At 46.6% G+C, this 22,244-nt stretch overlaps 1 protein-coding gene across 2 annotated transcripts in view; it reads right to left on the minus strand.

Moving 5' to 3' along the window:
* Nucleotides 1–21,421, minus strand: part of LOC111157908 (bridging integrator 2) — a 30,874-nt gene extending 9,453 nt beyond the window's left edge. For both annotated transcript variants that reach the window (XM_022519632.1, XM_022519631.1), the window contains exons 1-9: nt 21,302–21,421; nt 14,736–14,816; nt 6,069–6,123; nt 5,684–5,778; nt 5,021–5,116; nt 3,006–3,113; nt 2,581–2,666; nt 1,335–1,410; nt 417–499 (exon numbers count right to left, since the gene is read on the minus strand). In XM_022519632.1, the coding sequence (XP_022375340.1) occupies nt 417–499; nt 1,335–1,410; nt 2,581–2,666; nt 3,006–3,113; nt 5,021–5,116; nt 5,684–5,778; nt 6,069–6,123; nt 14,736–14,816; nt 21,302–21,382 (761 nt within the window). In that variant the 5' untranslated portion in view covers nt 21,383–21,421. The remainder of the gene's footprint in view (nt 1–416; nt 500–1,334; nt 1,411–2,580; nt 2,667–3,005; nt 3,114–5,020; nt 5,117–5,683; nt 5,779–6,068; nt 6,124–14,735; nt 14,817–21,301) is intronic.
* Nucleotides 21,422–22,244: the final 823 nt, after the last annotated feature.

Raw genomic sequence — 22,244 nt, forward strand, 5'->3', positions numbered from 1 at the left:
AACATGCAAAACGGTAATTTCTGTGGGTATATATGTGTGTCAAAAAGTAAAAAGAAAAGCATGGGAAAAGCAGATACTGAATTTAAGACAATGGTTACCTTAGATGAGGGGGCAGGATGGGTGGGGAGGGGGATACTGGGGACTTCAATAGTACATAGGATAGTTGATTTCGTAGACTGGGTGATAGCTGTATGGCTACTTATTGTATTCTTTTTTAGTGCATCGTTCTTTATACCTTTAGTGATCGCTGAAATAGTTCACACAAAGAAAAAGGATTTTTATAGAGCCATAATACAAATAACTAACAATATCATGGACGTGAACACGAAGGGAAGGCCAGGATTGGGTACAGCGAGAGTGCTGCGTATGTTGACAGGAGACACAAAGGAGCAAGGAGTCTCAGAGGAGTTGCTCACCTGGATACTCCCTTCACCACAAAGACCTTGTTGGAATGTTGCTTCTCCAGTTTGCTCATCACCTCATAGAGACTGTGGTTCAGCTACAGCCAGCAAGAGAGACGGGTGGGGTCGCTAGCCGGTGGGGACCTGAGACAGACATATCCCTTCTCCTCTCCCTTTCACACAGTTCCCAAAACAATACCCTCCCCACCCTTAACTATAAAACTCCCCCTCAACTCTTTGGCACTAGCGTCCAGGACCCTGCCTGATGCCCCTTCTTCCTGGACTGTGTCTTAAGTTCTGCCTCTTCTGTCAGACGGGCGGCTCTCTCAAGGCTGGGTCCTTGATGTTTGATGTTTAAGTTGAGGTTCTAGCTTCTCTCAGGTAATCCAGGGAAGAAATATTAATGAGGCAAGCCATTATTTAGCTAAAGCAAGTGTGGAGAGGGATATGTGAATGTGTACATGGATTTAATTAATGTTGTGACAGAACCGAGTCTCAGAAACCTGGGACTAGAAAAGGCCCCATGAGGTAGTGTTCTGGGGCTGCCTCTCACTGAACAGGACTGGCCTTCTCCATTCATGCCCAGCTACCTGAGAGACTGACCTGTATTTAAACACTGCCCCCTCTGCTCCCTAGCAACATAAGATAAAGATTTCACAGCTTGGTTCCTCATTTCAGCTCTTCCTTCCACAGGCCTAACCTCCTTTATTTATCTGAAGGTCAAATCTGGTTGTCATTATTCAGTTGTTCATGGAGACAGGGAGGGCCCTCTGATGTGTACACCTGTGCTTTAACACAGTTCAACACGGTCAGTTGAGGGCTCAAACCTGGGGTGCTACGATCAATATTTAATGTGATTATGTACATTAGGGCTACTTTCCTATTTCCTAGAAAAACCCACCTAGGTGTCTACCTTGGCCGGAGGTTTCTCACCTTGCTCATCTCCCTGTAGAAGACGTCCCTCAGGTTGGAAATGTTTTGGAAGATGGTCACGTAACATCCAATACGACTGTCAGGAGGCAAAAAAACAAAAAACAACAACAAAAAATAAAACAATAACAAAAAACCCCACAACAACACATCCGGGTAAGGTTAGTAAAGGAAACCTTTTGAAATACAAGGTAGAAGCTTAAGCCAACACCTGCCAACACCAAGATCCTCAGAGAAAAGCACCCCATACCCTAGACTCAGGATGTTCTGGAATCTGGACTTGTCAAGCCAGGCCAGGAGCACACTTGACTCTTGGAAGAGGGTGGGAAGGTCAGAGAAGACACTTATCAGTCCAGTCTGACAGCAAGGTAGGAGAGACCTCTAGTTGCATGAACTCTCTTGATTCAGGCTCTTTAGGTATTAAAGTAGATATGAATGAAAGTACTCTGAGGCCTTTTTAAAGTGCGCTCTAAATATAAGGCCGTGTGATAATAATTATTATAATAAATAATTATTCTTTCTCGTTACGCACTACTTGGACTGCTATGGAGTGGTGTGCACATTAGTGGAATTCTACTATCAATGAATTGGGGCAGATTACATTTAAAGAAACTGTATTAAATTTCAGTGCTATTTAAATCAGGAGTCACATAAGTAGTATTTGAATATACATGTAGTTATTTAAAAGGCTCCATCATACATAGAATAATATTAAGTGGCAACATAAAATACTGACTACAGCTACATTGCAGCATATCTTGTACAACGAAAATAGGATACAAATAGAATTTCTACCCAGATACATCTAAAACACTTTTACCTTCTGTGCAGCAAAGATATCATTAATAGAAATAATCATCCCGTGGTTTATATTCTAGATTAATCTGGATGTTCAAGAACCAAGCTCGTTTAAAACAATACACACTGAAGCATGAACCAGATATTCCTAGTTCCTATGATGACAGTAATTGACTTGCCAAGATCACTCCTAGCCGATAAGCATCTTGCCTTGAAACCGGAAAAGCTGGCAGGCCAAGTACGGCTATCTCTGTATTGCAGATGAAGAAACCAGCATCTGGGGCGATAAGGCCATTTGCCTAATATCGCCCAGCCAGCCAGTAGCAGGGCTGAGGCAACATCCTGCTCTGGGAACAGAGCTCTTTTCAGGAGGCGACAAGCTTGGGTTGCCAGGTAACCTGGGCCTCCCTCGGCCCAGAAGTCTAGGCCTTTCCTGACTATCAACCATTACCTGTGATAAAGAACAGGCAGCTCCTCCAGCAGTTCCTGGTTCAAGTCTTCAAACACACTCTGGGCTTTGTTGAACTCTTCCTCTGCCTGGGGGGGTAAAAGAGACAGGACAGATTCCCTCAATCTGGAATCTGAGGCTTAGGCTGCCGCCTATCTTCCCTGCATTCTTTTTAGGGACTTGGCTTACCTGCAACCACACCTCTCCCTCCCCAGACCCGTACCCTCCCCAGCCTTGGCATCTCTGACTATCCTTTGAGCACTGGTGTCAGGGAAAACAGGATTTCGTTTGGGACGCTGGATGCTGAATTTATCATTTCCTAAACCCGGCTTGGCCCAGTGACTTGCCACTGCTACGGAGGGGAGAGAGGGCAGGAAGCTTTCACCGTTTTGTTTTGTGGTTTTTGTTTTTGTTTTTTTTTTTTTTACCTTGGCAGTCTTGGCCTCATCTTTCTTCTTGGCATTCTGAACCGCCTCCAGGTGGTGTCGGGCACTGTCATAGTCCACAAGTTTCCGACCCCGCTTGGCAATTCTTTCCTAAACCAGAATCAGGAGAGAGGGCCTTGATACTCACTTTTCAGCGGCCGGGATGCAGGTTAACAGAGTAGCAAACAAACTGGGTCCTATTAGCAAATTTCACTTTCTAACAGCTTGGAGCCCATGGAATTTCTCTCGCTATTTGGAAAGAATGGGGATCCTCATTGTGGATGGCAGGGGATGGGAAGAGAGAGGGAAATCCTACAGAGCTCGTGGACGCCTGCACTAAATGTTAGTATTTCCTATGAACCCACTAAAAAAATGGGTTCGGCCTCCAGGAGCAATGGCCTTGAGGATCCAGCTGAATTCAAAGTCAGGAGATGGGGATCTTAACTCCCAATGCCGCCACCTATTAGCCTTGTGCCGGAGGGCAAGTCACATCTCTTCTAGAACTTCAGCAGCCTCATCTGCTCTACAGTGTTATTTTAAAGATCAAACGCTGACTACAAAGTGCTTTGAAAACCCTAAAGCGTAATAAAAGTGGTAAATTACGGTGTACACTGAGAGAGCATCTACGCAGTCTCATCAGAACTACAAATCCAATCCTAGATTTTGCAAGGATCTTAGTGATCATCTGGTCCAACTTCCTATTTCATACATGGAGCTTCTCTGTAATACTCAAAATCCGTAGTTCAACTTTTGCTTGAAGTTGAACTTCAAGTCCCAACTTCACTGTATATTTCAGTGTTGCTCTATGAGAAACTTAAGTCAGGATCCCTCTAATTTCTCCATATGAATCTATAAGCAGCGAGTGCCTGAGAGGGTAGAAGCTTCATAAATCTGAGTTGAATGAGTCAATGAATTCTAACTCTGCTCTCTGAAACCATTTAGAACAGGCTGCATCCCTCTTTCACCTAACAGACCTCCCAGTACTGGAAGATAATTGTTATGACTCATGATTCCTCCAAGTTTCCTCTTCTCTACAATAAACATATTAGCTGTTTTTTTTTTTAAGATTTTATTTATTCATTTGACAGACAGAGATCACAAGTAGGCAGAGAGGCAGGCAAAGAGAGAGGGGGAAGCGGGCTCCCTGCTGAGCAGAGAGCCCGATGTGGGGCTCGATCCCAGGACCCTGAGATCATGACCTGAGCCGAAGGCAGAGGCTTTAACTCACTGAGCCACCCAGATGCTCTGTATACCAGCTGTTTTTTTAAAAAAAATTTTACTTACTAATTTGTCAGAGAGAGAGAGAGAGAGAGCACAAGCAGGGGGAATGGCAGCGGGAGAGGGAGAAGCAGGCTGTCCGCTGAGCAAGGAGCCCCATGTGGGACTCGATTCCAGGACCCTGGGATCATGACTTGAGCCGAAGGCAGCCGCTTAACCAATTGAGCCACCCAGGCATCCCTATTAGCTATTTTTTCTTTTCACCACTAAAATGGATGCCTTGACCTGGATCTAATTCAAAACCCACTCGGATCTAGTTCACTGAAACTTAATTCTAAACATGCCCTTGGGGCGCGTGGGTGGCTCAGTCATTAAGCATCTGCCTTCGGCTCAGGTTATGATCCCTGGATCCTGGGATCGAGCCCCCCATCAGGCTCCCTGCCCAGCAAGAAGCCTGCTTCTCCCTCTCCCACTCCCCCTGCTTGTGTTTCCTCCCTCGCTATTTCTGTCAAATAATAATAAATAAAATCTTAAAAATAAATAAATAAATAAATAAAATAAACTTGTTGAACATCACTAAAAAAAATATACGTATATATACAAATATATAAAATAAGTAAATAAACAAACATGCCCTTGACACCTTTAACCCTCTACCCTAACCCTCCTATCCAATCCCTGATTTTTAAATCTTTTTTCCTAAGCTTCATTCCTAACTGTGGGCTTGAACTCTACTTAGGATGTTGACCCCGTATGTCCTCTTACCTCTGGGGGCCCCCCTCGACTCTGAAACTGATTACCTTAATCTCGCTGAACTGGGCTACGTAGTTTTCCATGGTCCTCAAAGCCTGGTCGGCTAGTTTCTCTTCATAGTCTTCCCAAAGAAGATCATTATTCTGTGGGGCAGAGGGCAGAGGTGAGGGCCCCGCTTCTCGGCAACAACTGGATACCAAGGAAAACCCAAATCCTTCCTGCCGCAAACTGCCTTTTTAGAGTGCTGTGTTTAGAATGTCATGTTGGGTTCTGGCAAAGGGTCAGATGAAGAACCAGCCCTGCCCTAGGAACTGCCCTGTAACAGCCTGGCCATACATTCAGGAACAAGAAAAGGAGAAGGCGGTCAGCGTCTTGGGCTCTAGAGCTTGAAGGACAGGGAAATTTGGGAAGAAAAAACTGCATGAAGTTAGTTTTCCAAGACAACCAGTTGGGTTTTATGTATGTACAGCTTCTGTAAGGTTTTAAGGAGGGGAAGATGGCCGACCGCAGAGGCATCCGCAGACCAGGAAACACTTGTCTTTACCTTCACGGTTGTTGCTTTGTGCTACCACCCGTGACTGAGGCTATACACATGAGGGGTTCAGACTGGCTCCTTTGCTTTCCTGTTTGCTCAGACGGAGAAGATAAGAGAAGGCTGAGATGAGGGCAAGGGTGAGTGCAGAAGAGCTCTAAAGCCAGGACGCTCTTACCCCTGCAATGGCCTTCAGCTCCTCGTGACCGTCCCACTCGCTGCTGTAGATCTCCTGCAGGGTTTCTGACACTCTCTTCGAGCTTTCATGCATCACTGAAAGGACAGAAGTCGCTCCTACCATACCTTCCCCCGAGGGAGGCTGTTGTAACCATCTGAGTGAACGGGCAGACCAGCGGGTCCACTCCAAAGGATGCATACCCAGAAGGTTTGGGTGATCCGTGAGGAAAACAGGGGGGGCTGGGACAGGAAAGGCCGCTCTTCCTATGCCCTCGAGTTGTGGGCATGAGGGGCAGGCAAGTGATAAAATGCCCGAGAATGGTTGTTTTTCTTTCCATCCCCAGAGCCCTCAGAAGCTCGCTTCTCCTGTGTGACACACTACCCACCTTTGACTGCACTAAGGAAGTTCTTCAGGTCCTTGTAGAGCTTCTGGCCTTCTGCCTGGAAGGGAAAAGTGCTTTTGGTGACCAAAGAGATACATTTGGAGAGATGCTTTAGAGGTCAAGATAGAGAAGTTAGGTTAGAAGCAGAAATCAGTCCTGGAATTTGCAAATGGTATAAATCAGCCTCTGTTCTCTTTACCCTGAAGTTGTAGGTTGTCTTTTTGGGGGCAGTTTCTGTTTGGAGATTGTTCCTATGGCACTGGGGAGGCCTTCTTGCCTCTGTTCTCTCTTCTAGTGAACAAAAGCCTATAACCCAGGTCTTCTGCTGAAATTTAAGTGTCCTACGTGACTGTATCTATGCGATCCTCTGGCTTACACCTTCCTCTCTGGGTAAGTAATCTGCCACTATCTTCTGTAGATACTCGGCCTTCTTCCTCCCCTGAACCCCCACATGGGCCATTCTTCTCCTCCCCCTGACATCCTTCTCTGCCTTGCCTCCCTTTACCTTCCCCTTCCATCAGTCACGTGCTTTACACTTCTTTTCCAAATGGCTCATCACTGATTCTCCTCCTGTTTCAACTCCGATGGCCTCATCTATAGCTCTGTCTACCCAACCTTATCTTCGCTCCTGTGTTTCAATTCTCATTTTTTTTTAGGCTGGGCCTCACAAGCACAGCCTAGCTCTCCTCCCTGGAAAACGAAGAAGAAGGGAGAAAAGAAGAGGAAGGTATCACTCAAGTTTGGACATTCAAATCTCCAACCCAACAGATGAACCACTTTTGTTTTAACTCTAACAAATAAATGACCATTTAGCTTCTGTTTCTTGAATACCGCCAGCGACCAGAAACTCATGACCTCTTGTGAAGGTTGTACTTCGATTTTATTTATTCATAAATATTTTATTTATTTATTTATTTAATTCATGTGTGAGAGAGAGAGGGAGAGCACATAAGCAGGGGGAGTGGTAGGCGGAGGGAGAAGCAGGTTCCCCCCTGAGCAAGGAGCCCAATGTGGGACTTGATCCTAGGACCCTGGGATCATGACCTGAGCCGAAGGCAGACAGTTAACCAACTGAGACACAGGCAGCATCCCTGTGCTTCAATTTTAAATAGCTCTGCTACAATTCTGGCCCACTGCTCTCAGGCTGGTCTTCTGTACTCAGAGCAGATCTGGTATCTCTCGCACATGTTGGAAGACATCTTTTCCAGACCCTGCACTGAGTCCTGTCTTTCATAGGCTCTCTTTGTTGTTGCTCCTAGCATTATTTAAAGCCTTTTCTGATTCTCTTTCCTCTGCGTGGACTCGTTTCTAGAAGTTGTATGAGAAGGGAGTTTGAGGCCAGACCATTGACATTTGGAGCGTGACTTCTGGAGTGTGGGCCTGGACTGAAAGAGGCAGCCCACTGAAAGGTAAGCCACAGGGCAGGGCTGATGGGTCCGAATAGTGATCCTCACACCAGTTCCGGGGAAGGAGTATTTAAGTTAAGATGTATTATGCATGTACCATAAAGCACTTATGAACTTGTTCATTTGTTTTATTTGCTTGTGTTCAGCACTAGATAGGTTCAGTGAGCAAACCAACAGTATAAAAAAATTTATGGGCAAAAAACTGAAAATCAGAAAATTCTACCTAACAACTTAAGATTTTTTTTATCTGTGGGGGGGCACCTGGGGGGCTCAGTTGGTTAAGTGTCTGACTCTTGGTTTTGGTTCAGGTCAGGTCATAGGCCGTGGGATTGGCCCCACATTGGGCTCCGTGCTCGGTGGGGAGTCTGCTTGGGGTTCTCTCTCTCCCTCTGCCCCTCCCCCACAGCTCTCTCATATAAATATATCTTTTTTTTTTAAAGGATTTTATTTATTTATTTGACAGAGAGAGCAGAGAGCACAAGCAGAGGGAACAGCAGAGAGAGAGGGAGAAGCAGGCTCCCCACCAAAGCAGGGAGCCCGACGCAAAGCTCGATTCCAGGACCCTAGGATCATGACCTGAGCTGAAGGCAGACGCTTAACCATCTGAGCCACCCAGGTGCCCCTCAAATAAATAAATCTTAAAAATATGTATTTTTTCCCCCTGTGGAAATCTTGGCAGGAAAGATCATTATTATGTAAATTCAGCTGCAGAAAATCTAGGTCAACTAGGTCAAAGAAAATTGGAACAATTATTTTGTCCATCTTTTTGCCTCACTTCTAAGCCAGTCCAAACACTTGACCATACCTCAGGTTAAAAGTCCTTGGGGCTGAATGCAAGGGCTCAAGGGACACCAACCCTTAGGTGGACTCAAGGGAGTTGAAGACACTGTCAGAGAGGTGGGAGAAGAACCGATGTTGTGTGGGGTGTCACAGCAAGTGGGGACCTGGAGAGCATCAGAGAATGACCAAGGAGGGACCAGATGCTACAGAGAGGTTAGAGTCCAGGAAGAACCAGTCACAGTCATTGGACTTGGTAACTGGAGATCACTGGTGACCTTAAGGAAGTGCTTTCAATAGCACAACGGAGACAGTCAGTCACCAAAATTCAGAAACACTCAGCATTCGCCAGGAAGGATGTTTCATTTCCTTTTTGCTTGTTCATTCATGGGAAAAAAGTTTAAACAGTCTAAGATGTTCAATGTACATAAAATCTTTTAAACCTGGATCTGGTAGGTGGGTATAAGTTTAGGAGTTTTAAAAATCTGATAGCCAAAGTTTGAGAGAGTTCGGAGGATTATAAAAATTAACAAGGATTTGAAGTGCTTTATTTATTTATTTATTTATTTATTTATTCAAAAGATTTTATTTATTTATTTGACAGACAGAGATCACAAGTAGGCAGAGAGGCAGGCAGAGAGAGAGGAAGAAGCAGGCTCCCCACTGAGCAAAGAGCCCGACACAGGGCTTGATCCCAGGACCCTGGGATCAAGACCTGAGCTGAAGGCAGAGGCTTTAAACCACTGAGCCACCCAGGCACCCCTTGAAGTGCTTTTTTGAAAGAAAATAATGTGGGCTCAACTTTTTACTTCACCATGAAGATTTGGTCTCCAAAATACACATATAAGTAATAAAAGCTGTTAAACCATCTCCCGTGATTTCTACAAATGAAATCAAAATTGTTTTTCTCCCATTAGATATTATGTGGCCTGAAAAACTGGATCGGTAATCAAGACTATCGTGCATGACTACGGAGGTTGTGTGTCCGCTGTGCAAAACCAGGGGGTTCTATCAATACCAGAGTCCATAAAACGTGAATGCCTTCTGCCTTTCCCTGCACTCACAGAAGCCCAACTGTATTTCTGTTTTTGGATCAAACCTGTAGGTCCAAGTTCTTTATGTTCTTGCTCTTTCCTTTGAAGAGATGAAGTGTGAGTGTGTGTGTGTGTGTAGTGGTAGCAGGAAGTGGGGCACCACTGGGTATCCTCTTATTTTGCTGGCCTCTCTGTCCCTGTCTCCCAGACCCCAAATGGCTCCAGGTTGCCCAGCATCTCTCTTCTTTCTTGACAGATACAACTTTCCTAGTCTTATGTTCCCACTTGTCTGGGAGTCAAAACCCTGCAAGTTATTCCACTTTTCTGGCTTTATTTTCCTCCTCTATAAATGTTGGGTAAGACCATTTCTACGCCTGTAGCTTATGATTTTATCACTTTGGCTCTCTGAATCCTTGCCAAATTCTTGGCAGCCCCATGAAGAGTCTGAGTTGGGCCTTCCTCCCCTTTACGCAGACAACCTCAGCCCTCAATTAATGGACCACTCCCTCTGGAAGCTTGTCCTAAGCACTTAGGCAGACAAAGCTACATGCTGAGAGAGTCCTTGGCTTGAGGTTCCCCCATTTGCTGGAGAAAACAGACTCAGAGAAATCCAAACACTCAGCAAAGCAGCTAGCAAAGCATGACCAATCCTGAGTGAGTGCTGAAAGTGCTTGATTTGATGGAGGTCCAGAAGGGAGACAAGAAGCTGGTTTGATTTTATTTACTTATTTATTTGAGAGAGAAAGAGAGAGCATGCACAAGCTGGGGGAGGGGCAGAGTGAGAGAGAGAATCTCCAACAGACTCCCCACTGAGCATGGAACCCAATGTGGGGCTTGATCTCAAGACCCTGAGATCATGACCTGAGCCAAAATTGAGTCAGAGGCTTAACCGACTGTGCCACCCAGGTGCCCCGTTAGGTTTTATTTTATTCTGTTATTTTAAAAAAGATTTTATTTATTTATTTGACAAAGAGAGAGAGAGTACAAGCAGGAGGAGGCAGAGGGAGAGGGAGAAACAGGTTCCCATTGAGCAAGGGGCCCGATGTGGGACTCAATCCCAGGATCCTGGGATCATGACCAGAGCCAAAGGCAGATGCTTAATGGTCTGAGCTACCCAGGCGCCCTAGGTTTGATTTTGAATGCAATGACTTGGAAGCAGCTGTCACTACCAAAAATAAGAGTTTAAAATGCTGCTTGTGGAAAACAATTCTTCCTATTTAATATAGTTTGAGGAAGCAGCCAAGCAGAGCCCACAAGGAAAACTTACCTATGGAAAGTTGGTTAGGAACCCAGGCAAATGGCAAGGTCTTGAAATCAGGCTGGGAAGTTTGGGAGTGATATTTACTTATTAATGAAAAGTTTACCTACAAGCTGATTGTGGTAAGGCCCTGGGCACGTGACCAACTAACTGGTCTACCTTCTGGAATACTTCACTTTCAATCTCCTTGACCTTGTCTTTTCCCCGCCTGTTTGTCTTAGCCACCCCAGGTCCAGTCTAAGACTGGGCTGTATTGTTTTTGTCTTTCTTCCTAAACTGTGAGAGCCTGAGGGCAGGTGTGTTATCTTATTCACATTGGAGTCCCAGAATCTAGCCCAGTCCCTGGCGTGTAGCAGGCCCCCATGACACGCTTGTGAAGTAACCTTTCCATGCAAGCTCAAATACCAGTTACTAATCCTCCACTCAGAAGAAAACTTTCCTTATTCCTATTCAACCTCTATTTCATTTCTCAAATCCATCTCCGCCCCCTTCCAGTGTTTCAGGTGGTGGGCTCGCCCAGGAAATTCTGAGGGGACTGTCAATATCCTATCCTCTTCTTCTTGATGGGCTTTCCTTCATCTCCTATCCTTTCTGCCCACACACCTGCCATTGGCAGATCCATCCTTTAAGGCAGAGAGGAAGAGGAAAGACCGAGGTGCAGAATGAGTCAAGAGTCAGAAAGCTCTCGATGTGGGTGTTGACTTACTAATTCCTGTTCTTTTCACGCTGCAGTTAGAAGCAGAACCGGGCAATCACTGAGCAGAGGCCCACGGAGGCCTCCTAGTGAGGTGCAGGGGGAAAAGCAAAGGGTTTAAGTTGGAATCCCAGCTCGGCAGTTCTACGGCTTTTACCTTGATTAAACCACCTCCTTCCCAGATCCTACTCCCCCCCCCTTGTTTGACTGAACCGCTGGTTGCCAAATGCTGTTCTCAGACTCGCTACTACATCGTCACTACCTGGAAAGTTAATATAAAACACAGCCTCCGTAGTTAATAATCAACCAAGGCTGTTCATGTCCCGCAAAACAAGGAGACACGCAGCCATCATGTGCCTCCAAGTGGAAAACTCTCAGGCCTATAAAAATACCAAGTATTCTTGCCGCCCAAACAAACAAAAACAAAAATCTGAATCTCATCAAGCCTCTAAACCCAACTATGAATTTATAGAAAATACCAGAACCAAGCGAGCAGGCTAAACCTTACTCTGAGGACCTAATCGATCAAGTTGAGGCTGCAGGAAACTGCGGGAGGACAATCTAGGGTCAGCGACAAACAAACTGCAAAGAGGGAGGGATCAGAAAGTCGCAGGTGAAGAGATTTAACTTTAAACCTAAGAGACTTAAACATGCCAACAAGTTGCTGATTTAAACAAACTAAAAAAAAAAAAAAAAAAAAGACATCATTAGGAGAATGTGAACATTAACTGGATATTTTATATCAAGAAATTAGTGCTACTGGGGCACCTGGGTGGCTCAGTGGGTTAAGCCTCTGCCTTCGGCTCAGGTCATGATCTCAGGGTCCTAGGATGGAGGCCCGCATCGGGCTCTCTGCTCGGCGGGGAGCCTGCTTCCCCCCCCCTGTCTCTGCCTACTTGTGATTCCTCTCTCTCTGTCAAATAAATAAATAAAATTTTTAAAAAATTAGTGCTACTTTTTGAAAATATCACTCAGTCTTACATTTTAGTGGAGTATCAGAAAGGATATTATATTATATTGCTAACTGAAAACGGCAAGTTATAAAACCAGTATCAACGGAATGGTCTCACTTTGGTAAACTATCTATCTATTGTGGATTTACTTAGAGATCATACACACTCATAGCCGGGGGACTGTAAGGATATAAAACAAAGGTGGTGGTAGCATGGGAGGGTGTGAAATAAGGTTTTTTTTTTTTTTTTAAGATTTTATTCATTTATTTGAGAGAGAACACATGGCGGGGGGGGGGGGGGGGGGGGGAGCAGACAGAGAGGGAGAAGCAGGCTCCTGGCGGGTAAGGGGTCTGCTTTGGCTCCATCTCAGGATCATGACTGAGCCATGCAGGTGCCCCGAAACCAGGATTTTTAAATTCATGTTTTTCTTTTCCTTTCCGGTTTGTTGGAAAGGAGTAAATATCTCAGAGAAAATATTTTTAGGTGTGATAATGGCCTTGTGGTTATATTTTAAAAGAGTCCTTATCTTTAGAGATCGATAATGAAATTTTTCTGGATAAAACGATAGGATATATAGAATTTGCTTCACAGTAATCAAGGATGAGGGAAAGTAGGTGGAGACAGAAATGAGTTGATTAATTACTAAAGCTAAGAGATGGGTATGTACACATGGATTAATGATACAAGTTTTCCTATCTTTGCATATATTTGAAATCTTCCATTACAACAAGTTTAAAAGTACAGATTCCCAAGCCCTACTATCAGACATCTCCCAGGTAAAAATATTTCCCAAAGGGCACCTGGGAGGCTCAGTTGGTTAAGTATCTGTCTTTGGCTCAGGTCATGATCCCAGGCTCCAAGGATCAAGCCCTGCCCTACATCCAAATGGGGCTCCCTGCTCAGCAGGGAGTCTGCCTCTCCCTGTCTGCCTCTCCCCCAGCTCATGCTCTCTTTCAATAAATAAAATCTCTAAATTATATATATATGTTTTCCAAGTGATTCTAATATATAATCAACTGCTGAATTATAGTGAATGTCCTTTTAATATAATTTTAGAGAATTATTTTCCATATAATTCAATTTACTGATACCATCCAATAAAGAATTTAGCTGGCCTTTGTCCCCAGTTCCTCCGAAGTAACTTCTAACTCCTTGGAATTTCCTGAGCGATAGGAATGTGTTTGTTATTCATGGTGGGCCTCTCAGATCAGAGTCAGTTTATGCTAAACAAATGAGTCAGCTGGTGGCTGGTCAGGCTGGAAAGATGAACCATGTGATTAGAGGGCTGGGGCTTTGAGACAGGTGATATCAGCTTGACCTCCAGCAGAGGGGAGAGAATGGGAGCTAGAGATTCAATTCAATCATGTGGCTAGAGATTCACTAGGTAAGGAAATCACAATAAAAAAAGCTCTAGACTACTGACTTTGGCTTTGGTGAGCCTCCCCCGGTTCCTCTAGCAGCATGCAGGGAAGGTGACAGGTCTTGAGGACGCAGAAGCTTCTCGTTCAGAGCTCTCCCGGGCCTCACCTTATGTGTCTCTTCACTTGGCTGGTCCTGATGTGTATCGTTTCTAATAACGCAGTGATTGTAACTAGAGCGCTTTCCTGAGTTCTGTCAGCTGTCATGGATTGTGGAAGCTGAGTGGCCAGTAGGAACCCCCAAATTTGTAGCACTGGTCAGGAGTGCAGGGGGGCATGGGAGCTCAGGCGCGTGTGACTGGTGTCTGAGGAAAATCAGTCTAGCAGGCAACTCTGTCCCTAACCTGTGAGCTGGGACCTAACCCGGAGTGAAGCGGTTGAACGGCATGACAACTGCATAGTCATGTAAGTGAAGGACCCCCTTCTATTATAAAGAGGGGACGGCAACCTCCGGGACTGAGGTGATGGTTAAATGAGATCACGTGCCTAAAGCACCAAGCACAATGCCTGGAAGGTGGAGACGGGAAGTGAAATATCTCCTGGGAGGCCAAACCTGTCATCCACTTCTGAATGGAAGTTTCTACATAAAATGACCCGTAGTATCCGGCGAAGACAGAAGGCACAGGGAGAACAAGTGGTGTGTTGGGGAGAATGACAGGTAAAAGACGGAGGGATTCTTTAGAAATGAGGGCTCAGGTGAGGCAGAGGGAGTACACAAAGAGGCAACAAGGAAAAGAGGGTTCTACCCCGATGAGAAGAGCCGGGGGGTGGGAAACAGGCACCCTGGGGAAGTGGTAAGCCAAAGACAGAGGGGGACAACTTTGTCTAAGGACCTGGGGATCCCACCGTAGCCAGGGGGACCATTAAGAGAAAATGAGAGCACTTGTCTCTCTCCCAAAACCCAGGTCAGCAGGAATGGGAAAGGGAAGTTTCTCCGGTTGCCAGGGAAAGTGGTAAGCAGCAGGTCACCCTGTAGCCCTTAGCCCTGGGCAAGGGGATGAGGTGGGAGGATGGCTTAGTAGGGGCGCCTGCTGATTTGCAGAACCTGCTGTTTCTTCTGCCATTCAGCCCTCCAGTCTCCTTGCCTCCTTCAAGCCTCCCTTCCCCACCCTCCACCCATCCCAGATTACCTGTTGATGGTAGAAGTTGTTGGCACTTTGTTCAAACCGTTCATCTTTGGTTTCCACAGTTTTCCCCAACTTCTGCAGTACCTGGGAATGTGAGTTGGAAAGGTCCATCAGGCTAGAGTCAAGTCTTTCTCATCCGTTGGCCTCATGGGACTCTGGCTTCTCAGAGTCTCAGATGCAGTTAAAGGGCTGTATTCCTACCAGCCCAATGGAATAAAAAATAGCACATTGCGAAAAAAAAATCACATTTTGTGGTTCTTCTCAAATTGGGGTACACCTGGGGATACATAGTAGTGTGCTGGGGGTATATATAAAGCCTGGAATAAATAGGGCATATATGCCAGGAATGACTTGTTATTTAGAGTGGGGTTTTATTTAAGGGGGGGGGTATTACATTAAAATAAGGATTAATAAGAAGAATGTAAAATGTGCATTGCTTAATTTTTTAAAAAATATTTTATTTATTTATTTGACAGAAAGATCACAAGTAGGCAGAGAGACAGGCAGAGAGAGAGATAGAGAGAGAGAGAGGGAAGCAGGCTCCCCAGTGAACAGAGAGCTCAATGCAGGGCTCGATCCCAAAACCCTGAGATCATGACCTGAGCTGAAGGCAGAGGCTTAACCCATTGGCACCCAAGGCACCACCCAGGCACCCAAGCATTGCTTAATTTTAAAGGTAAAACAGGAGCCTTGAAGACTTTTCGCTTGCAAGACCCTCTTCCAGCCACAGCCACAGATTCCTCTAGATAGAGGAGGTGAGAGAGGCAGATAGGAAGGAGACTCTTTTCTTGGGAGGGCCCTTGTGAAAAACTATGAGGAACACTGATAAAACACACTTGAAACTCAGCTCGAAATGAAGGCTCTCCGTGTCTATCTCCTCTCCCCTGTGAACCTGAGAGCTAACCACCGCTCTAGTTTCGGTGGTAAAGCAAAGGACAGGGAAATGAAAAAGACACAGCGCCTGTTCTCCCAGGAGACGCTCACTTATAAACAAGAAAGCAAGCCCAGGCTCTACTACCTGGAGCCCCCAGTTTGGAAGGAGGCACCACTAACACCCCCCACCCAGGTCCAAGGAAGCATCTCGGGGGGGTGCCCTCAACTACTTCTCTCTCATTTCCTTCATCGAATCCGCACTGTGACCATCTCTGAAAACCATCCCCTGCCTTCAGTCTGTCATCGCTTTGTTCTCTGCGCTCGCTGTTTCTCATCTGCCAACAGGCCTCTCATGCTGCTGCTTAACGCCTTCTCATGATTCTCCACTCATCTGCTCCATGGCTTTGTATGAAATGCCCATATGTATCTATCAGTTGTAGTTCAAACTCCAGCATGCAGACAGTCTCAATGACCCGACTCCTCAGTAAGCCTCACCTCGTGCTAGTCCTCCTTCCTGCAGGAGGCTCAGGGTTGGCTCAGAGCCCCAGGTTGGCTATAGAGAGGACTCAAACAAACAAACAAAAAAAGATGTAAAAACCCTAACTCATATTCCACATCCTTTTATGATGCTTAACTACATCTACTTCACCCTGTTGAGTTAATCACTCCCTCCTAAGTACTTACAACCTCTCCACCTTGCATACACTTCTATTACTGTTTTATTATTTGTATTTATCTAGCTATGTGTCCTTCTAAACTGTGGGCTCCTTGAGAATTGGGTACTTGCCTTATTCACCTAGATTTCTCAGTATCCAATAAAGAGATACTCAACACTTCTACCAGGAAGGAGAGTGGGACTGATACAGGAGAGGATCAACAGGCTGGGCCTTGAATTAAGATTTTGCTAAACTACAGGGCGCCGGGGTACCTCAGTTGGTTAAGTGTCTGCCTTTGGCTCCCATCATGATCCCAGGGTCCTGAAATTAAGCTCCGCCTTGGGTTCCCTGCTCAGCAGGGAGTCTCTTTCTCCCTCTCCCTCTGCCCCTCCCCTCGCTCATGCTCTCCTCTCTCAAATAAATAAATAAGGCCTTAAAAAAAACACAAAGTTTTTTCTAGACTGGAATAGAGTATAAAGCGGGAGAATGGAAAAAGACAAAGTCAGATAAGTACCCATTTTCACACAACTTTTTGAGATGGCTCCGTGTGGCTGGTTTAGAGTGTGTTATGGGGACTGGTGGGTAAGGGAGCTAGAAAGGGAGACTGCCTTCTCACTGAGAAGGGCTCTGAATCACAGGCAAAAGTACCCAGGTCCTGGGAGTGAGGGAGGCCCTATGTAGAGCCTTGGACCCATGTGTCTCTGTTCTTAATCCCGGGGTTGGCATCTCTCACTTCCGGAGCTCTCTCTGGGGTGGTTACGATCAAGGGCTCAAACAGAATATGCCTTGCCTTGGCCTTTCCACTTATTGCTGTAAGCCTTTGGGCAAATAAAACTATGCGTCTCTTGAGCCTCCGGTTAGAGAACTCCCTTTCCCCCACTAAGATGACAGCATCTCCTGGAGTTGTTGGGAGGATTAAGTGACATGCTTTCCCAGTCTACCCTGCAGGGAGCACTCAATACAAAACCACTGTTGTTCGTCCAGTTCCACTCCCTTCCCTAGGAGCACCTGTCTATTTCCTTCTCAGTTCAGCCATAGGTCTGTCTGTGTGTCTAACTTCACCTCACCGAACACCTGGCCCTGGGTATGCAGAGTCCGCCGGCTTCCCTGACCCAACCCTCCCTCCCCCACCAACAAAACACCATCCTCTACCCGAAAGTTGCAAAACCACCTTGTTTAAGTGGTAAGCGCCTCTCTCACTTCCTTCCTGCTACTCCTCCCTTCCTTTGCCCAGGGGGGCATGGTTCATTTTTTAGGTGGAAGGGGCAGAAAGGATGGTCAGCTCAGTCTTGAGTTAATGGGGCACACCTGATTTCTCCAGCCCCCACAGGGTTCAAGGCAAAAGGCTTCAAAGGGCTGTGAGTGTGTATGCTGAACACTCCTGCCTTTAATTCCGAAACTGAAAAAAGGAGTGTGATATCACCCTGAAAGCATCACCCAGTGCCCTGGGCCCTAAGTCACTTGTTGCCATTGGCAACAGGGCTGTGTATCAGGACACATGACCTATGCTGCAGACATTTTTCCTTATCCAGAGTTCCCTGACAGAAGAGAAGGTACGTGCTCAGCAAACATCTGAAAGAATGAGTAGATTTTACCTTTGGGTCACCTGCCGATGAAAGCCCACTCAATGCTGGTCTCTAAAGTTCTACATTAAGAATTTGGCCCCCAGCAGAACAGGAGACATTTAGAGAACAAGAACAGGAACAGGAGACAAAGTGGATGTGGCAAAATGTGAAAGCTTGGTGAAAAAGGTCGAGAACATTCCAGGGTTCATTGACCTATTTTAACGCTTATGTACATTGGAGTATGAGGACAAAGCTTTAAAAAAGAAATCATTGCAGATATGTTTGGTGGCTACGGTTCTTTACCAGGACCCTCCCCCCATAATCATTTATTATATTTTTAGTTTACTCTCTCCACTGGGGAAATCTGAACAGGACCCAGGTAAGATATTATGGAATTTTGTTAAAATTTTTTCCTTAGGCGGGACAACAGTACTGTAGTTTATGTGAGAAATCCTCATTTTCAGGATATATGCTAACGTAAGCTCTTCCTGAACATGGTCTTAATATACTTTCCAGCCTTTTCTGCCACCACTCCCTGTGTTCCAGCTGAGCTGCATTTCTCACTATTCGGCCTCAAAGGATTTCCACACTCCAGGCCTTGCTCATGCTGGCATTCCTCAGCTCCAATGCTCCCCCACCAGTTGCCTGAGGAACTACTAATCAGCCATAATTCCCATCTCAAATTCCGCCTCTACTATAAAACCTCCCTCGATTCTCCTCAGTCTTTCTCTCCTCTGAATTCCCACAAAGTGCAGCCCTCTCCGGTGACTCATTTCACTTTTTTTTTTTTTTTTTTAACTAGACTGGAAGCGTCTGGCAGGTGAGAGTACCTCTTACTCATCTCTAAATTCCTTCCTGGGTCCAGCCCAGGATCCTGGACAAAGGAATTTTTCTGTAAGTATTGTTGACAGAACCCTCTGGAAGACAAGTTGAGTAAAAGTCAGTAGAGGAAAAGACCGACAAAGAAGTGGTAAACAATGCCGCTTCTCAGGGGAGAACTGAGAGATTTGCCACAGAGAAATCACAAACAGATGGTGAAAGCATTCATTTGAAATGTGAAGAAGGATCTTGCTGTAAAAACACAATTCAGTCTCATGTTGAGTCTGGGTGGAAACTGGAAAATAAAACAAAAAGAATGCTTCATTTCCACTATGTGTGACACTCACTGGACCTTCACTCCTGGCTCTCCAGAGGAGGCCTGAGCAAAAGGGGTTTCTCCTTCTCCTTTTGCTCCTGAGAGAGCAGCAGGAAGTGGGCAGGCACAGATGTCAGGATGGTTTATCTGGAACCTTGTAAAGACAGCAGTCTGGGGTTGGGATCCAAAGGCGGGACACCTGGCCTTCAGTGATAGTTCTGCCATTTGCCAATTGCTTTGAAGTCTCGTTTCTTCATTTCTAAAATTGGGCTGTTAATAACATGCTCAAAGTCATGCAAAGACGAAGTGAGACCATATCATGAGAGTGCTGGCCTCATAGAGAGAGAGATGGTGTCTTTCTTAATTTCCTGTGCCTTGTCAATCATAGGCGCTTAATATTTGACCCATTTGACTATGTGACACCTGAGTTACTACATATTACTCAGAATATTACAGCCAACTGCTTATAAAGAAAAATACAACAACTCTAAGTGTACCAGGGAGTCCTTTCTTTTGATGGTAACTTTCTCTGTCTTGCCTTCCAAAACCTCTCAGGACTCAAGGACTCTGGCAGGCTGAGTTGAGCTCCTTCCCACATTCCAGGCCATTCCCACCCTATCCAAGTGCATCAATGACCTCCAGGGGGCCAGAGGTACTGCTCCAAGTTCAGGGTCTGCCTGCCTTTGTGTTTATGTCTGGGTTCAGGGCATCTTCCTGTTTTCTGCCTTAACCTGCAAGTTCCCTAAGGCAGACAGATGTGAGGGGGCTCTCTGTTTTCTCAGGGTTCAGACCAGGAAGAACAGGGTGTACCTGGGTGGGGGGTTCTCCCTTTGGGAAGTATTTGCCTCTGAGGTTCGAGGCACCCTCGCCCCTTCTCTCGCTTTGGTATATCCTTACCACGTCTAATTTCCAAATCACTTAACATCGACTTTCTCATTTTTACAGATGCAGAACCTGAAGCCCAGAGCAGGGACATTATTTATGTAAGGCTTTCGAGTCCATGCTTTGAAAAGGAGAGAAATCCCAAGCCAGGGGCACAGTGTTGATGATCGGCTGGATGAGGACAGGAGGTGAAAGAGGGAGGTAAAACCAATTGCTGTGTATTTTTTTTTAATCTTTTTTTTTTTTTAAGATTTTATTTATTTGTTTGACAGACAGAGATCACAAGTAGGCAGAGAGACAGGCAGAGAGGGAGAGGGAACCAGGCTCCCCGCTGAGCAGAGAGCCCGATGTGGGGCTCTATCCCAGGACCCTGGGATCATGACCTGAGCCGAAGGCAGAGGCTTTAACCCACTGAGCTACCCAGGCCCCCTGCTGTGTATTTTTAAAATAACTACTATCCATGAGTTTTTGGTCTTCTGGATTTTCTTTGTTTTTCCAAATGATAGCGTAGCTGGTCCCTCCTGTTCCTCCACACGGTTTCTAACTAGATCTGCCCGCAGGCTCTGATCGCGATCAGATTTTAACTAGACAGCCTTTCAAGAAGCTGAAACCACGATCAAGGTGAAGTTAGAGTAAGTCTAGCCACACAAAATCTTTCCTTTTCCTCCACTCTTTCACATGACCCTGGCTTCTTCAAAGACAAAAAGGACATTAATCTACCAGGGGTTGATAGGTGGAGAGCTGAGAGCTTCAGGTTACAAGGGAAGGGCAGACTCTGGACAGGGAGAAATAAGAATGTCATTAAAATGTGTAGAGAGGTGTTACAGGGGGACAGCTTACCTACATGCTAGTGCTGGAGTAGGGCCACCCAGAGCTAAACGGAGGACACAATCTAGAAAGAGATGCTCCTTCATCACCCCGGGCCGGGTACTTTCCAACACCAAAGAGACCGCACAGAAGGCAGATACGCTTACATCAGCTTCAACAACGGGCAGAGGCCAGGCAGGGGTGGGTACAGAGAGAACCCTGCAGAATTACTCTAGTCCTTGTGGACTAGGTGGTCCTCGCTGGTAGCACAGCCGGTCACGGCTGCCTTATGAGTTTGGGGAGATTCTCCCTTTCGAACCTTCAATTTCATCATCTGTAAAATACTATCGTCGCTGGACTGCTACGACAAAAACTGCCAACGTTGGTTCCTTTCTCCCACCTGTCCTGGGTTGGCCCGAGCCTTGTTTAGGGTTCCTGAGGGAGACTGTTGTCTCCTCGGCGTCCTCCGAGATGGGGTGATTTCCTCCGTTCTCTCAAATCGTTCTATTTTAAGGGAAACCCGATCCCACTCCCGTCTTTAGGGGAAGCCGGGGACCTATCGGTTCCGCCCAGGCCCCCTGGGGACCCTGTACGCCCCTCTCACCGCGTCCGGCTGGTGGGACCGGCGGGTGGGGGGGCCCAGCCACCTACCTTCTCCTGGGCCCTGCTGAACTTCTTCTGCACCTGCTTGGCAAATAAGCCGGCGGCGCCTCCCGCTTTGCCCTCGGCCATCCTGCCGGCTCCGGGCGGCCTGGCCCGGCGGCCCGTGGTTTTCTGGAGGCCCCCAAGGAGGAAGTGCGGTTCCCGGCATGCCTCGCATCCGGCGGTGGCCGTGGCGGCCCCGCCCCACGTCGTTCGAGGCCCCCGCGGCAGCCCAGGCTCCTCCGGAGGTCCCCAGGCCCACCACCGCTCAGCCCTGGCTCCAAGGGGGACGTCTGGAGCGGGGGCCGCACCTGTTCGGAGGAGGAGGCTGGAAATTTGGGACTGCCCTCAGGTGGTGCTCACTCAAAACCAGCCTTGAAGCTGTGCTGCCTGGAGGGACGGGAGCACCAGTCCCAAAGAACAGTTTTCTAATGTGGGCCAAGACTCATTCGTGCCCGCAGCCAATTCGCCATAAACATCAGCATAAACTGGAACGATGGGGTAGAAAGATTGCTATTTCCACTTAGCAAGAGTATTGGGAAGCGTTTCACTGCCTGGCTATGTCTTCTGGGTTGCCGGGTGGAATGCTCGTCTTATTCCAGGTTACTGTTTTTAAGGATGGAAAGCCTCTGCTGTAAGCCTGGAACTGGTAGGGACCAAGTGTGGGAAGGCGCAGGACTCTACATCTGGATTTGAAAGGAAGGAACAACTGAGCCAAGGCTTGAAATGGGGGTCCTTCGGAAAAGAGAGGATCTTACTGGAATACGACGGAGGAGGAGAGAATGGAAACCCGCGCTGGGGAGGGGGGCACACGTCTATAGCGGGATGGACTGGTGTGTGTACTCCATGGAGGCAGAGTGTAAAGACAGGCACAGGCTGGGAAAGTGGGGGATGAGGCTGCCCAGATCACACCCGTTGCTCCTACCGAGGTCTCCTACCTGAAGCTGATGGC

Source organism: Enhydra lutris, unplaced genomic scaffold (genome assembly GCF_002288905.1).
Source record: "Enhydra lutris kenyoni isolate GAN:26980312 unplaced genomic scaffold, ASM228890v2 scaffoldscaffold56, whole genome shotgun sequence".
Classification (NCBI taxonomy): domain Eukaryota; kingdom Metazoa; phylum Chordata; class Mammalia; order Carnivora; family Mustelidae; genus Enhydra; species Enhydra lutris.